The sequence below is a fragment of the Anas acuta genome, chromosome 3, assembly GCF_963932015.1.
Source record: "Anas acuta chromosome 3, bAnaAcu1.1, whole genome shotgun sequence".
In the NCBI taxonomy this organism is placed as follows: Eukaryota; Metazoa; Chordata; class Aves; order Anseriformes; family Anatidae; genus Anas; species Anas acuta.
The window spans coordinates 80,473,409-80,491,012 of NC_088981.1; the positions used below are offsets into that span (position 1 = coordinate 80,473,409).

General features: G+C 42.2%; 1 protein-coding gene across 4 annotated transcripts in view; it reads left to right on the forward strand.

Moving 5' to 3' along the window:
- Nucleotides 1-17,604, forward strand: part of RNGTT (RNA guanylyltransferase and 5'-phosphatase) — a 183,509-nt gene that overhangs the window by 17,456 nt on the left and 148,449 nt on the right. For 3 of the 4 annotated variants that reach the window (XM_068677987.1, XM_068677986.1, XM_068677985.1), the window contains exons 6-8: nucleotides 1,665-1,914; nucleotides 14,039-14,148; nucleotides 14,957-15,058. In XM_068677987.1, the coding sequence (XP_068534088.1) occupies nucleotides 1,665-1,914; nucleotides 14,039-14,148; nucleotides 14,957-15,058 (462 nt within the window). Of the gene's footprint in view, nucleotides 1-1,664; nucleotides 1,915-8,815; nucleotides 12,362-14,038; nucleotides 14,149-14,956; nucleotides 15,059-17,604 lie in introns of those variants that run through there. The other variant, XR_011095194.1, reaches the window with a different exon arrangement.

Genomic DNA, 17,604 nt, shown 5'->3' on the forward strand with positions numbered 1-17,604 from the left:
GGTTTCCTTGTTCCAGGGATAGACTATTTTATTATCTGAAAAAATATTCACGGCAAATAATATGTGCTTTTGTTTCCAGCTTCAAGATTCGTGCTTGTCAAGAAGCCTAATGGGGATTTACCTTTTAGTGATCTCTTATATTTTATGGATTCATTCAGGTTGGAAAAGACCTCTAAGATCACCTGGTCCACCCTTTAACGTAGCACTTCCAGGGACGGTGACTCAACCAGTTCCATGGGCAGCCTGTTCCAATACTTCACAACCTGTTCCGTGAAGAGATTTCTCCTAATATCCAACCTAAACTTCCCCTGATGCAACTTAAAGCTATTTCCTCTTGTCTTATCACTTGGCACTTGGGAGAAAAGACAGATCCCCACCCCGCTTATAGCCTCTTTTGAGGTAGTTGTAGAGCATGAAAAGGTTTCCCCTAAACCTCCTTTCCTCCAGGCCAAATAACTTTCTCAGCAGCTCCTCGTAAGAGTTGTTCTCCAGGCCCTTCACCAGCTTCGTTGCCTTTCTCAGGACACGCTCCAGCACCTCGATGTCCTTCTTGTAGTGAGGGGCCCAAAACCACACACAGCACTCGAGGTGCGGCCTCACCAGAGCTGAGTACAGGGGGACGATCACCTCCCTGCCCCTGCTGGTCCTGAAGCTTTTTCTAATACAAACCAGGATGCTGTTGGCCTTCTCTACCACCGGGCACACTGCTGGCTCATGTTCAGCCAGCTATTGACCAATACCCCCAGGTCTCTTTCTGCCAGGCAGCTTTCCAGCTGTTCTTCCCTCAGCCTGTAGTGCTGCATGGGGTTGTTGTGCCCCAAGTGCCGGGCCCAGCAGCCTTGTTGAACCTCATACAGCTGGCCTTGGCCCATCGGTCCTGCCTATCCAGATCCCTCTGCAGAGCCCTCCTACCCTCGAGCAGATCAACGCTCATGCCCAACTTGGTGTCTTGTGCTCATTGACATAAATTTTGGAGTGTTCTCCAGTTGGCTAGTAAAGGTGCTTGGCTGTTAGTTTGGTTTCAAACTCTTTTTTATGATTCTGTCTACGGTTTATTACTGCAGTTAAGTTTGAGAGTTAGAAGTCCTTCCCTGTTTAGCTAAATCATATTTTTTTAAATTATATTTTTTTTAAGAGAAGCTGCCTGTAAGAGAAATTGCTACAAAAGATTTGGATGCATTTTGTCCATGTGATGGCAAAGCCTCTAGGGAAGGTAATTCTTAGGAGGAAACGTGTAGCTGTATTTGAATTTTATGACTTAAATTTCTGTTCATCAAGACTTCTTTTCCTCTTCATTCAGTCCTTAAGTACTTAGCTATGTGCCATCCGTTCCTTTTCTACAGCAATAATAGAAATTGTAGTTATAACAAAAGTTTTGCCTAGGTGACCAGCAGGCTGCTCTTAGCTGCAGTTAGGAGATGGAAGCAGACCAAGATACAAACACAGTGTCTTCATAATCAACGCAAAATCTTCTGCAAGAGCAATACAGTTGCTGGGCTGATCTAAGTATGGTGGTTTGAATATCATGAATGTTTTTGTAATTACCATTTGGGGATTTTTTCCTGAATTTGTGGTACCAATACATTTTAAATAAGTTTTGGTCATGTTATGCCCTAACTAATAAATAAGACATACAGAGTAATTTTCCCATTTTTATTTGACAGTATTGAGGCAGCTGTGGCTACTTTTGCTCAGGCTAGACCACCAGGTATTTATAAAGGGGATTACTTGAAGGAATTATTCCGTCGTTATGGAGATGAAGATGATGCACCATCACCACCTGAGCTCCCAGAATGGTGCTTTGAGGACGATGAAGAGGAGGACGATGACGGTGGTAGAACAGGAGGCCAAGAATCAGAACCTGGATCATCAAGCTCTTCCTTTGGCAAAAGGAGAAAAGAACGCCTAAAACTGGTATTTTTGATTAAGAACTTTAATATTCTAATTGCTAAGATTACTGTCATAAACTCTTAGTCATATGTTACTACATTGTATGTGACAGAAAAGTGCTGGTGCTCGTTCAAGTCAGGAACAGGTAGTACTGCCTCTAACCAGGAAAAACAGGTTGACTTGTTGCAAACTTTGTTTCCTGTCTGAACATTGAACTTCAACATTTAACTCCTCACCTATTTCAGTTGTAATAATGATTTAAAATCATTCTAATACAACATTTTTTTTAAGCTTGAGTTGAGATAGAAGAGCTTTTCTCAATTGTTCAATCTGTCTTTAGAGGTGAAATGTTATGGGATGTGTATATAAAATAGTTTTTATTTATTTTTTGCAGTCATGTGTGGATAAAATTCAAAATCTTTTAAGTTCAGTGCTTATTTTAATAAATATTCTTACTTTTGAGAATCCAGGGGGGTTGAGACTAGGATTAACAAACAGCAATAGGATCTTAAAAACCCCAAGACAATTTTGAAATCATATTTTTTTTCGAAGCTATTTTAACTCTAATAGTGATAAGAAATATAAGAAATGTGATCACTTATTGTGATTATTTAGACAAATTTGCATAGTTCTGATGGATTAAGTTACTGTAGCTTAATTATAGTATGGAACTAATACTCAAGTGTGGAGAATATTCTTGTACTGTACTAATCGTTCAGTTCTTTCCAAATCTATGACTTTTGTATAGAAAACAAGTACAGGAGAACATTACTGAGAGCAAAACTAGATTTAGATCCTTTCGCCTACTGTTGAAATACTGTGTTTGTGTGCTGAGGTGTGTTTGCAAGCACATGGAAATCCTCACATGAAACGTGCTGCAAAAATGCATTTTGTTGTTACTGCAGCTGCTCATCATTCTTTACAGATTGAAGATAGTAGAAATTAGCCTGAAAGGAATGCAAAACTTTGTCCAGAAAAGCAAGATGACCTTTGAAAATCACTTTCCAATAGACCATCAGCTGAAATAAAAGACTGCTGATACTGTAAAAATTCACAGTCAAAAATATATTCAGGGATATAGCCATTACCTCCATTAGCCTTGCAGTAATACCTTGGTATCTAAAAACTTTGGGCATTAACTGCCAAACTGATATTTTTTGACTTGTCTTTTGATGCTTTAGTAATTGAGGTGTGATGGTGAGGTCCAGTGATTTATTTTTTTTCCCCACAAGTATAAAGCTAAACTGATCTGTTGAACGGGAATCACAATCCTGGCTCCCCAGGCTTTTTCTTATCTGCGAGCATAGTTTTTTTTGAAAGCTGGAAGCTAAATTATACGAATAAGCATATTAATAACGAAAACTTAATTAAGAGTTAGAGAATTTATGAAAGAAAGTCATCTAGTTAATATGCATATTCGTATAATTCAGTTTTGCAGCTCTGGAGGAACAGTCTTTGACATGAAGAGGAGGCACGGGGAGAATTCTTTACCGTGATTCTTGGCTGGCAGATTGGACTGCTTCTTAACTGAGTAGACATGGATACAGTCTGTTTGTGATTCCTTGTAAATATGCCATCTACAGGGGGAATGATTATCAGGTAAATACCTCTTGCTCTAGATTTCCTCTTCTTTTGCTGTCTAAAGGGCTCGATGTTCATCATTACAATTGATTTCCCTCAGCAGATGTTTTCGGCTTTCTAATTTGACCCCCTCAGTAAACACCTAGGGGTGTGTAATGTCAAACTGTTGGGGGCTGGTATGATACTGATGTGCTGAAATGTTTTTGTTTGACACAAGTCTTTGTGGGAATAGAAGGAAAGTTTCATGGGTAGAGGAAAAGATGTTTCCCAGGCATCTTGCTAGGATGATGAACAGTCAGGAAAAACTGTCCAGAAAGCCACAAGGAGAAGTTAGCATGTTGCCTGTTTCAGAAATTATGCCCTGGACACGAGAAACTTTACTGCAGCATCTTTAACTAAAACTTCTGTATTTTGATGTCAAAAAAGTCTTGACAACCTTTATTTTTTCCCTTACAAAGTGTTGGAACAGTCAGAGCATAGTGCCATTACAGTTTCCTTCACCATCACCTGAACGTAGCTGACAGGTAACAGCAAGCCCCCTTGCTCTAGTCTCAGGTGTTACACAGCAAATCCAAACGTGTTTCGACTCCCTCAGTGCACGCCCTGCTGACCATAGCATTGAAGCAATGTTAGCTGACACTTAGAATCTCACTTTGGGGAAAAAAAATAATCTCCAAGTATTTTGTAAATAGGGCAAAAAGTTAGAATTCTGAGCCAGAACTTCCCAACTTTTCGTGGGTCACCCAGATCTCTTACTGTTGATTAAGGAGTACCATCTGTTCTATCTCTATGTAAGTTGTGTATTTCACGGTAAGTACAGAGCGTAATATTTAATGCTTCTAAAATGGGTGGTTATGTCTCAGCCAGTCTGGAAGAGGTGCTTACTGCTAGGGATTTGCTTCATGATGTTGAGGGCAGCTGTCTTGTGGTCATCTGTGAGACAGAGGGAAACTCTGAAACCTCATGGCTGATATACTTAGCAAGGGTAATATTTAAGTACAAATGTACATCGATTCAAATATTACAGGCTTCATTTTCCTCTTTCTAACATCCCTTCGTACATTTAACCCATATACTTAGTGTTCTGCCTGTGGACATGTCTTGATGGATATAGGAAGAAGATTATTTTTTAATTTCGCAGCAGCATTTTATATGCTTAAGGACAGGCGTCATGTTTGCTTTCAGCCTTCTCTTTTCCCACATTAAATACCACTTTGTTAACTTTTTCCCTATGGTTTATTTTTTTTATACTTCTGACCATTCTGGTCATTCTTTGTCATGCTAGCCTACACTTTTCTGAGGCATTGGTGCCCAGAATTGAACACAAGGCTCTAGCTGAGGCCATCCCAGTGCTTAACAGGGAGAAATTAGTTTCATGTGTCTTAAGGCTAATGCTTCTGCTTATATATCTCAATATATAGAGACAAAATAATACTAATTCACGTTTTAGTCTGTTGCTGCCTCTGTCCTTTTCACTAATCGCCTACCAGTGTGTATTTGTGTAATTGCTTATTTCTTTTTAAGTGTAGGGCTTTGTTTATATTGAATAGAGAACTCCCCCTGCCCTTCCTAAGGATAGCACTGACTTCTAAGGCTACCACCACCAAGTCACAAAACTAAGAATATGCAATTATGAAATTTAGGGAAAGTGGAATTAATTCTTACACCTAAACCAGACCCTCCAGGTGCTCCTCAATAATATTTTGCCATTTTTTAGTTAAAAAAAAAAAACAACAACACAACTCCTCTGAGGCTGGCTTAGAAGCAAGTTGCTTTTCTGTTTTACAGAAGTTTCATCAAACCCATGTTTCCCAAGTTACATCTGCGAGAACATGATGAGATCAAAAGCCAAGCTCAAAAGAAGTGATGTTTCCTGCTTTTCCCAATTCTGCGGAGCCTGCCACTCCACAGAAAACATGATTAGTTGCACACTTTGTTATTGAAGGCAGTCAGTAGGATTTTGTTGCCTTTTTTTTTTTTTTTTTTTTTTGCTTGTTCCTGCTCAGAGGCAGTTCTTACGGTGTGATCCTCTGTTTCTAGGAATCAAATCTAAGCTGATCAGTGTCTCTCCCTTCCTCTTTCAGGAGATATGTGCTCTCTGGTTTTCTGATAAGCTTTGAAATGTTTCTTGGCCTCTGGAGGGCTGTCTTTGAGCATTTTGCACTTTGTCAAGTCTCTGAGTAGCTGAAGATGGCTCTTGCCCAGGCCTGGTGATAGCCACTGGAGTCAGGGGGCTGTAGGATTGGGGCTGTGCCCACCCACCTGCCCCTGTAGGTAGGGTTCAGAATCAGAGCCAAGGATGTGGTGATACACAGCTGCTTCTCCTTCTGCTGAAGTGATGGGCAGAGGGGTGTGGAGGGAAGGGCTTGATGAGTACAGTTCTGGCACCTTATCCAAGGAAACCTCCTCACGACCCCTGGAGTGCTCAGTTAAGCAAGCATCGATACATGCAGGTGACTCACCTTGCTCTCCTACTGCTGTGCCCTCGGTGCTGAGTGTGCTTGAGGCCTGACCTTACCCTGGCAAAGCCTTGTCTTGCCATACAGCTAAGGCTCAATTTAAACTAGCATCTGGATGAAGTCCCTGGGTAACTGAGTTGATTATATTCGTAGGCTGCAATAATCAAGTGAAATATTCCCTGCCTTGACTCTCCTACTGCCTCACCTCACAACCTCATCTCCATCCTGTGACCTCAAGCACTTTGCTCCTCACTCCTCCCAGTCTCTACTTGTTTAAAATCAACAGCATTACAGGGAGAGGTTACAAGGTGCCTACCGGAGGAATGGAGAAGCCTGTATGGGGAAAAAACAAAACACACAAGCTTGGCTCGGCTCTCCAATTGTAAGCACTGTTGTTTCCCTAAGTCTTTCAGACTTGCACCTTTCCTCAACCCTCAAAACCTAATTGTGTATGTGTGTATACATATGATTGTGTGCATCAAACACCTGCCACCTGTGCAAGAGACCCTGCTCCACCTGGTCAGGTCTTTAAAATCAATAAACAGTTGAAAATCCTGACAGTAAACAACAACCAAACCAAGCAAGGTAACTGGAACCAAATCAGTGTGTATCCTTCCTATGTGCTGCGAAGCTAATGCTTTTGTAATTTGGAGTAATGCACGCAAACTTTTTATCTTTCTTACCATACAGAGATTGTAAACTTCTCAAGATTATAGTGATACAATATCACGCTTGGGATATCAGGCATAGAAGTGGCATGCAGCTGATTTCAGTTCACATGGTTACTTGATCACAGTATGCATTCAGACATTAGCAGCTCCAAAGCAGTTGTGTATGTGCATAACTCTCTTAATCAGATAATCTGCAAGAGAGAATTTCAAAGGGCAGGCACTGGTTTCACATTTGACTTTATTTTTTTTAAATCTTTGCTGTTGCCTGCTTTTTGCTTTCACCTGTGCAGTCCCTACTGGCATTGCACTCTGGCGTTCTGCAAACAGAAATAACACGGGATAAGCGATGCACCAGAAGTCTGCGGAGCTTGACGTAGTTAAGGTTATGGACTAGCTTTTTTCTTTAGGATATGCTGTTCTTAGAACATGATTAGGTAAGGCAGCCGAGCCAATCTTAACTAAATGCAGGCTATACTGAAAACTCTAGTTCTTCTTTCCTTTCGCTCCCTGTGTTCCTTCTGCTTCCCTTGCACTGGCTCCAGCGTTGACTCATCCTATGGTGAGCTAGTTTAGGATACTAATTTGGCAGAATATTACTAATTCATGTTGTTATTTTTGCCAACTTAGTCGCAAGACTTGCTCAAGGGTAGAAGAGATGAGTGCGATGGTGTGTGGAAGGGGAAGGGAGCAAAAGAATTCCTTTCATCAACTCCTGCAGCCGCTCCAGCTCCGGTTCCTGCAACTGCTCCAGCTCCTGCAGCCGCTCCAACTCCTGTGGCCGTGTCAGAGAAACGAGCTGTAGCAGTGCAAGTTGACCCTGCAGAGGGTATTCCAACCCCTGTGGCAGACCCTGTAACAAAGTCAGAGAAACGAGCAGTAGCAGTGCAAGCTGCCCCTGTAGAGAAGGTGAAAAAATGGAATAGAGATTCAGGTCGTTTAGAATGCAGAGAGTCTTCTGCCAATCCAGGTAAGGCTTCTGCCAAAACTAGGTATAGAGATGACGAAGATGATGACGACGCTGGGCCATCAAGGATTCAGGAGGAGGAAGATGAGGATGTCGAAAAATCAACAGTAACTACCCGAAGCCTAAACAAACGTGAGCTACGAGATGTGCGAAAAGATTTTGGTCGCTGTATAGGTGAGCAGCTTGTCACCTGGCTGCTCCGGTGCTGGGACTCTGGAGCCAATTGTGTGGAATTAGACGGCAGGGAAGGCAAGCGGCTGGGATCCCTTACTCGAGACGCCGGCATTGACAAAGCAATTGCAGATGGAGCACAATCCACCAGCCTCTGGAGGCGTCTCCTCTCAGCTGTGAGGGAAAGGTATCCCTTCAAGGAAGAACTTTTATGTCTACCAGGCAAGTGGACCACTATGGAGAAGGGAATCCAGTACCTGAGGGAATTAGCCGTACGGGAAGTGATTTATGAGGATCCAGACCAGAGACAAACATCCAAAGACCCAGATGAAGTCAAGTGTACACGACCCATGTGGCGGAAGTTTGTACGGAGTGCACCATCATCATATGCCAGCTCATTGGCAATAATGGCCTGGAAAGAGGATGAGGAACCCACAGTGGATGAAGCGGCTAAACAACTCCGGCAGTACGAAGAAAGTCTTTCCTCTTCCTTACAGGCCTGCGTCTCAGCTGTGGAGAAACTTTCTGTAGACGTCCACCAACTTAAAGAGAATCTATCTTCCCCCCAACCTGAACCAACCAGTGTCCAACGACCAAAAGAGAACACTTGGGAGAAACTTTCTGAAAAGGTCCACCAACTTGAAGAGAGATTATTCTCCTCCGTACCTGTACAAAGCAGTGTCTCAGCTGTCAGGGGTAGGCGTTCACCCACACAAGGAAGACGATATGGTGGGTACTCACCCCGTGCCACCCTGTGGTTTTACTTACGAGACCATGGAGAGGACATGAGAAAATGGGATGGAAAATCTACCGCGACCCTAGAGGCACGGGTACGTGAGTTGCAAAAGAAAACAATCAGGAAAAAGGGATTCTCTGAAAAGTTTGCTGCTCCAACTTCCAGCAGACAGTCCTTCAAACACAGAAATGAAGAAGATTCTGACCAGGATTAGGGGGGCCCTGCCTCCAGCCAGGGGGAGGAAAGGGACAATCGAGTTTATTGGACTGTGTGGATTCGATGGCCTGGCACGTCACACGCACAGAAGTATAAGGCTTTAGTAGACACTGGTGCACAATGTACTATAATGCCATCGAGCTATAAAGGACCAGAGCCCATCTATATTTGTGGAGTGACAGGGGGATCTCAGCAGTTGACTGTATTGGAGGCTGAAGTGAGTCTGACTGGGAATGAGCGGGAAAAGCACCGCATTGTGACTGGCCCGGATGCTCCATGTATCCTTGGCATAGACTATCTTAGAAGAGGATATTGCAAGGACCCAAAAGGGTTCCGGTGGACTTTTGGTATAGCTGCCTTAGAGACAGAGGGCATTAAACAATTATCTACCTTGCCTGGTCTCTCAGAGGACCCCTCTGTTGTGGGGTTGCTGAGGGTCGAAGAACAGCAAGTGCCAATCGCTACCACAACTGTGCACCGGCGGCAATATCGCACTAACCGAGACTCCCTGATTCCCATCCATAAGCTAATTCGTCAATTGGAGAGCCAAGGAGTGATCAGCAAGACCCATTCACCTTTCAATAGTCCCATATGGCCAGTGCGAAAGTCTAATGGCGAGTGGAGACTAACAGTGGACTATCGCGGCCTGAACGAAGTCACGCCACCACTGAGTGCTGCAGTGCCGGACATGCTGGAACTTCAGTATGAACTTGAGTCAAAGGCAGCCAAGTGGTACGCCACAATTGATATCGCTAATGCATTTTTCTCCATCCCTCTAGCAGCAGAGTGCAGGCCACAATTTGCCTTCACTTGGAGGGGAGTCCAATATACTTGGAATAGGCTGCCCCAGGGGTGGAAACACAGCCCTACCATTTGCCATGGACTGATCCAGTCTGCGCTAGAGCAGGGGGAAGCTCCTGAACACCTGCAGTACATCGATGACATTATTGTGTGGGGTGACACAGCAGAGGAAGTTTTCGAGAAAGGGAAGAAAATAGTCCAAATCCTTCTGAAAGCCGGTTTTGCCATAAAACAAAATAAAGTCAAAGGACCTGCACGAGAGATCCAGTTTTTAGGAATAAAATGGCAAGATGGACGTCGTCAAATCCCAATGGATGTGATCAACAAAATAACAGCTATGTCTCCACCAACTAACAAAAAAGAAACACAGACTTTCCTAGGTGTTGTGGGGTTTTGGAGAATGCACATCCCAAATTACAGTCTGATTGTAAACCCGCTCTACCAAGTAACCCGTAAGAAGAATGAGTTTGAATGGGGTCCTGAACAACGACAAGCCTTTGAACAAATCAAGCAGGAAATAGTCCATGCAGTAGCCCTTGGGCCAGTTCGAACAGGACCAGATGTAAAGAATGTGCTCTACACTGCAGCCGGGGAGAATGGCCCCACCTGGAGCCTCTGGCAGAAAGAACCTGGGGAAACTCGAGGTCGGCCTCTGGGGTTTTGGAGTCGGGGATACAGAGGATCTGAGGCCCGCTATACTCCAACTGAAAAGGAAATATTGGCAGCATATGAAGGAGTTCGATCTGCTTCGGAGGTGGTCGGTACTGAAGCACAGCTCCTCCTAGCACCCCGATTGCCAGTACTAGGCTGGATGTTCAAGGGAAGGGTCCCCTCTACGCATCATGCAACTGATGCTACATGGAGCAAGTGGGTTGCACTGATTACTCAGCGGGCTCGAATAGGAAACCCCAGTCACCCAGGAATATTGGAAGTGATCATGGACTGGCCAGAAGGCAAATACTTTGGGATATCATCAGAGGAGGAGGTGGGTCGTGCTGAAGAAGCCCCGCTGTACAACCAGTTACCAGAGAATGAAAAGAAATATGCCCTGTTCACTGATGGGTCCTGTCGTATTGTGGGGAAGCATCGAAGATGGAAGGCTGCTGTATGGAGTCCTACGCGACGAGTTGCAGAAGCTGCTGAGGAAGAAGGTGAATCGAGTCAGTTTGCAGAAATGAAAGCCATTCAGCTGGCTTTAGACATTGCTGAACGAGAAAAATGGCCAGTTCTCTATCTCTACACCGATTCATGGATGGTAGCAAATGCCCTGTGGGGATGGTTACAGCAATGGAAGCAAAACAACTGGCAGCGTAGGGGCAAACCCATCTGGGCTGCTGCATTGTGGCAAGATATTGCTGCTCGGGTAGAGAACCTGGCTGTGAAAGTACGCCACGTAGATGCTCATGTGCCCAAGAATCGGGCTACTGAAGAACATCAAAACAACCAGCAGGTGGATCAGGCTGCTAAGATTGAAGTAGCTCAGGTGGACCTGGATTGGCAGCATAAAGGTGAATTATTTATAGCCCGATGGGCCCATGACACCTCAGGCCATCAAGGTAGAGATGCAACATACAGATGGGCTCGTGATCGAGGGGTGGACCTGACCATGGACGCTATAGCACAGGTTATTCATGACTGTGAAACATGTGCTACAATCAAGCAAGCCAAACGGTCAAAGCCTCTTTGGTATGGAGGACGGTGGCTGAAATATAAATATGGAGAGGCCTGGCAGATTGATTACATCACACTCCCTCAAACTCGCAATGGCAAGCGCCACGTACTTACAATGGTGGAAGCAACCACCGGATGGCTGGAAACATATCCTGTGCCTCATGCCACCGCCCGGAACACCATCCTGGGCCTTGAAAAGCAAGTCCTATGGCGACATGGCACCCCAGAAAGAATAGAATCAGACAATGGGACTCACTTCCGAAACAACCTTATAGACACTTGGGCCAAAGAACATGGTATTGAATGGGTGTATCACATCCCCTGTCATGCACCAGCCTTCGGGAAAGTTGAACGATACAATGGCCTGTTAAAGACTACCTTGAAAGCAATGGGCGCTGGGACGTTCAAAAACTGGGATATGCATTTGACAAAGGCCACCTGGTTAGTCAATACTAGGGGATCTACCAACCGAGCTGGACCTGCCCAATCAAACCTGTTACGTACTGTAGATGGGGATAAAGTTCCTGTAGTGCATGTAAAAAATATGCTGGGTAAAACAGTCTGGGCTACTCCTGCCTCAGGAAAAGGTAAACCTATTCGTGGAATTGTTTTCGCTCAGGGACCTGGATACACTTGGTGGGTGATGCAAAAGAACGGAGAGGTCCGGTGTGTACCTCAAGGAGATTTAATACTGGGTGAGAATAGCCCATGAACTCATTTTTGTACCATGTTAATTAGTATATTACACTGTATGTTATCACTACCATGATTACTATAGGTGACTAATTAGAATGTATGGAAAAGAGTGTAACCTGAGCATGACATAAATGGTATGGAATAAGGGGTGGATAGATGTCCTGGTTTCAGTTAGAACAGAATTAATTTTCTTCCTAGTAGCTGGTGGAATGCTGTGTTTTGGCTTAGGATGAGAAGAGTGCTGATAACACCCCGATGCTTTAATTGTTGCAGAGCAGTGCTTATACTAAGCCGAGGACATCTCAGCCTTTTGCTCTGTCCTGCCAATGGGCAGGCTGGGGGTGCAGTAAGAGCTGGGAGGGGACAGACCCAGGACAGGTGACCCAAACTAGCCAAAGGGGTATTCCATACCATCTGACGTCATGCTAAACAATATATAGGGGTGGCTAGCCGGGGGGAGGGGGCCGGACTGCTCGGGGTTAGGCTGGGCATCGGTCAGCGAGTGGTGAGCAATTGCATTGTGCATCACTTGTTTGTACATACTATTATTACTTTCGTATTATCACTATTGTATCATCATTATTATTATTGTTATTATTATTTTCCTGTCTTATTAAATTGTCTTTATCTCAACTCACGGGCTTCACTTTCCATTTCTCTCCCCCATCCCAGAGAGGGAGGGGGGAGGGTGAGCGAACGGCTGCGTGGTGTTTAGCTGCCGACCGGGTTAAACCACGACAGTAATATAGAGTTAGATTTGTTCAAGCAAGTTGCAAGCGTTTTAGAGAACAGGTAGGAGATGCTTCTGTCTTCATTTGCAGAATTCAGAGCTCAACAAGTAAAACATACTTAGATCTTTTTTGAGAAGCATTGAGATTTTGATACACTGTCAAAATAAGTCTGGTAGGTCTGAAACCTCCATAGAAATCTTTAGTTAGGCAGGTTTCTCAATGTGATGTTCTCAACGTGTTGTTCTCAACAATCAGCCTTATTGTGTTCTGTTGGGCAGAATTTGTTGTTATTCCACTCATCATCAAGCCTTTTCGGGAACACAAAGGTTGTTTGTGTTTGGGTCTTACTGCCAGTGCTCTTTAATTGATCTCTACTGAGACTCTTCTGTGACATTCAGGATAGCTTCTACATTTTGGTAACTTTTTTCCCCCTACAGTGTAAGTTTAAGTTCTGAAAACACATAATGTGCTAGATACCTAAGTGGGGGTAAAATCCATGTGTTTATGCTTCTTATATTGGAATTACTGTCTAGATCCGAATAAAAGTAATTATTGAATTAAAAATGTATCTCAAAGATTCCAAGGGAGAAAAATAAGACTTAATTGGTTCATCTGCTGAGGTATTTGCTTTAAAAAAAAAAAAAAAAGTGTCCAAAGATGTTTCTGTAACTTTAGTAGGCTAATTTCTTTTATACTTAAGTTTCTGTGCTGTTAGTATTATTTTCCATGGATGGAAGAAAACACTGAATTGTTGGTCTAGAAATACAATTTATATATTAAATTTTTTTATTTAACACTTCATCGTTCAACTTTGTCATTAGTGTCCAGTTTATTTATTTTCAGGCCATATTTTTTCTTGACATATTTAGAATGGTGTCATGAAAACTTGTGCGAGAAGGACTTCTCTGACCTTTCAGCACAGCATTTTTCTCCAGGTTTACGATACTGTTTAAGTCTAGATTCTCATCCACATCGATATGTCCAACGCTACCTTATTATAATACTAAGTGTACTGAAGATTATTAATTTGATCCCTAATGCAAATTACTTATGACCAATTTACAATTAAATATTTGATACTAGTATACTTTCTTTTTAAATAAAAACATGTTAATTACAAATAAAAAGAGCTATAGCTTGATGTAAGAACTTTCTTGAGAGGTCTACAGTGCCTGTCCCTTACCACTTCCTCCCTTCTTCCCTTCCTCCTGCTCATCTTAAATCTTGTGTTCATAATATGGCCCACATATTTGGTTTTATTGGCAAAGTTGAACTGATGTTTCTTGGTATTTTGGGGAGTATTAGTGCTGGACTGGAAGGAGTCTTCAAGCTTAGTATTGCTCATGAAGGTCATGTGTTGCAAAACTAGCCTGACTCTTATATTGATGTGTTCTGATATGCTTTTATGAAAGCTTACGCACTAATTTTTTTTTAATTTTATTTTTATTTAGGGTGCAATTTTCTTGGAAGGCATAACAGTTAAATGCGTGACCCAGGTGACAACGCAACCAAAGTTAGGAGGAATACAGCAAAAGTGCCAGCAGTTCTGTGGATGGGAAGGGTATGAGAACATTTAGAGCTTCATCATTTCTATTGTCTAGAAATGTGTTATGTTTCTAGTTTTGCAGAAGGGTACAGCTCATTAAAAATGAAAAGTGATTATTCTTAGATGGACTTTCACAAAAAAAAAGGTTCAAAAAAACTTAACAGTGAAACAAATGAGGATCTTACATTGTCCTATAAAACAGAATGATCAACTGTGGATTTTAAGAAACAAGATTTTCAAATTGCTTTTACACTGAGATAACAATGTTTTTAGATTAATTGCTGCTATCCAATTTCAAAATGTAGTCTAGTCCAAGTATTTGTGTAAAATTTAGTGCTTCTTCATGCAGTAGATTTATTTATACAGCTGCAATTACACTCCAGTTGTAAGGTATAATACTCATTTTTATGGCCAACCTGGATTTATGTCCAATGTTAATGAGAGTTTTGGTTTTAATGTCTCAGATTCTGAACTTCATCTTTATGAGGCTGAAGAACCAGGGAGTTGCTAACAGCTCTTCCTAACTTTCTGAAGCTTACAGTTTTTCCAGTGCTTCTAGTTTTGAATTCAAACCTCTCTTCATCTAAAATTAAAACTTCGAGTTCTACATAATTCATTGTTTTGTCATGAACAAATACCTTTGTTCTTATCAGAAAAACATTTGGTTCTTCTCCCAAAATACCTTGTTGGGGAAGATGTTCTAACTGCCAAGTTAACCTTGCAGCAAGTCTAGTACAAGGTGTGACTTCAGTCTGATGAAAAAACGCATTGCCTTTTGTGACTACTTATTGCAGAACATTAATAAACATGTTTCTCTTTTTAGCTCTGGATTCCCTGGAGCACAGCCTGTTTCCATGGACAAGCAAAATATTAAATTTTTGGAGCAGAAGCCATACAAAGTTAGCTGGAAAGCAGACGGCACACGGTAAGCTCATTTTAAATGAAAAAAAACACACCACCTCGTAGGTTGGATGGATGGTTTGTAGGTTCCCAGAAAAGTGTATTTGCATGTACAGTGCTGTGATCCTTTGTTCAAACTTGTAGTTTTGGTTCGTCGCGAAGGGGTCAATTTTTTTTTTTTCTGTAACACTACAACCTGATCAGATGATGTGTCGAATCTGTTTGATGCTAGGATTTCTTGTTTGAAACCCATCCTTATCAGAGAATCATAGAATGGCTTTGATGCGAAGGCACCTTAAAGACCATCTAGTTCCAACCCCCTTGCTGTGGGGAGGGATGCCACCCCCTAGGTCATGTTGCCCATGGCCCCATCCAACCTGGCCTTAAACACCTCCAGGGATCCTTATATCTAATTTCTCCTTTTTTCTCGTGTTAGCATTTCAGGGTAGAAGAAACTCCATACATTACCAAGTACAGAATGACAAACACTTATGTCACTTGCAACTTTTCCTACTTGATAACTTCTACAACTGCAGTTGCCTGTTTTGCAGTTGTAGTATTTCAGTGCTTACTTGAATTATTGATATTAACAAAACTTAATGGTCCTGATCAAAATCCCTTAACAGCTCTGTAAGAAGTATGAAGAGAGAGGCTGTGCCAGCTATTCGTTCATTGATTGCTGTAACTAGCATGGGTCAGTTGATGGTTGAAATGTTCTAACAAATGCATTGAGCATTAGCTAACTCTAGCATGACTAGAACATTTTCTGTGGTGCAGTTCCCAGGACAGGTTCTCAAGGTGAATAGTTCTGTGAGATTCTGATTTGAACAACATCTGCATGGTATCCTTTTGTTGCTTTCAGACCTGTATGAAAGAGCTGTGTCACACAGGGTGTCTTCCCTCTACCCCCAACAGTTTGGATGAGGTATAGAAAGTATTTCTTAATCACATGGAAATAAACCCCCAAATGTTGGGTACACTGTTGTTCATGTACTCTTGAAAAAAGGTACTGTGGCTCTTCATATAAGCAAATCTTCATCGAGTCAAATTCTGAAATTCCAAAATTGGAATTATTTGTGGAGGACTGAATGTTTTTAATAATTTGGAACATTTCTGAAATTATAGCCATTTTCTTGAGGCCTTAGATTACTGGAATCGTAACCAATGAGGAGTGATACTCTAACCTTCTTTTTTCTTCAGTATTTCTGGTTTCAAAACTAAAATCAAGAATCCTAGATATTAATGGAAATGGTCTTGACCTATGCCGCTTGTAGCATTTAGATCATGGTCTTCTGTTTTGTTGTGAGCACTCTCTTAAGGTAGTTGATAATAATACTTCTTACATCGTATTCAATAGCATCTCACAGGAATGTCTTATTCAATAATGTCTCACTAACAGGAAGAACTTAAATAGTGTGATGCATCTAATTATTTCCAACAGTTCAATCTTGACTTCTGAAACATGTTCTTTACATACAGTATTACTTAAGCAATTGTAATCTTCACTAAGTGGAATGACTAATTTGTATTCACTTAAAGCAAATGAATAGATTTTCAACCTGCTTTGACTTGATCAGAAAAAGCACAATTACAGCGAACATACATGTGGTAAGAGGAGGACTATTGGGCTTATTTGTGCCCAGTGTCTTAGACTAGCAAAGGAGATCAATGTTCACATGAACACAAGTTAGAAGGCATCAGTTGTATGGATGAGATGCGAGGAGATGAGAGTTCTTGTTTTCAAACTGTTTTTGTGTATAGATAAAGGCACAAAGTTTTGCTTCAGTGCTTTGTAATGGAAGGCATGCTCCTTGCCGTGTGCTGACACAACAAAGCAAAGTTTTAGTACCAAATCAGCAAATGATGTAGGATGTCTTCAAAAGATTTTCCCTGTGTTCGCTGTTTTGTTAGATTTGGTGTCTTCAGTCATAGAATGGAATAGCCTAGGTAATGAAAAGTCTGGAAAATGTGGGGAATTTGATGTTTTATGAGAACTACCAAGTGGTTCCACGTGGCGTCAGTCAGGATTCAGCACAGCTCAGCCAGAACTAAGCCATCTTCCACTAAAAAGGCCCCTCAGATGCCTCTCAGCTGTGTTGTTTTTACTTCAGGGGTTTATTAGCTTGGGCAGAGCATGATGTGAAAACACAAAGTAAGCTCCCACTCAGTATGACATCCAAGCCTTAAGAAAAAGGTGGGAATGCTGGCCTTACCACCCAAATGTTTGTGCACACAGTTGGCCAACGTTAATGTGATGCAGGCATTTGGAGAGAGCTGGGTTACAGAAACATCGTGTTGGGAGACCCAGGCTTATTCTCAGAGCAGTACCGTGCATTCAGATGCTGCTGAGCCTAAACAAATAAACTCAGCCAACTTAAATTGACCATGCAAAGAGCCAGATGGGAGTCTTTGCATTTATTATGCTTTTAATCCACATTCCAGATATACTATCCATGAAGTTAACTTCTAAAACTATGAAAATGTTTGCAAAGTATTAATGTCCCGTGCAGCTCAGATATTGGGATTGGTAGCCCTTGTCTTTTTGACATCTTGCTCCTTAAGGAAGCCTTT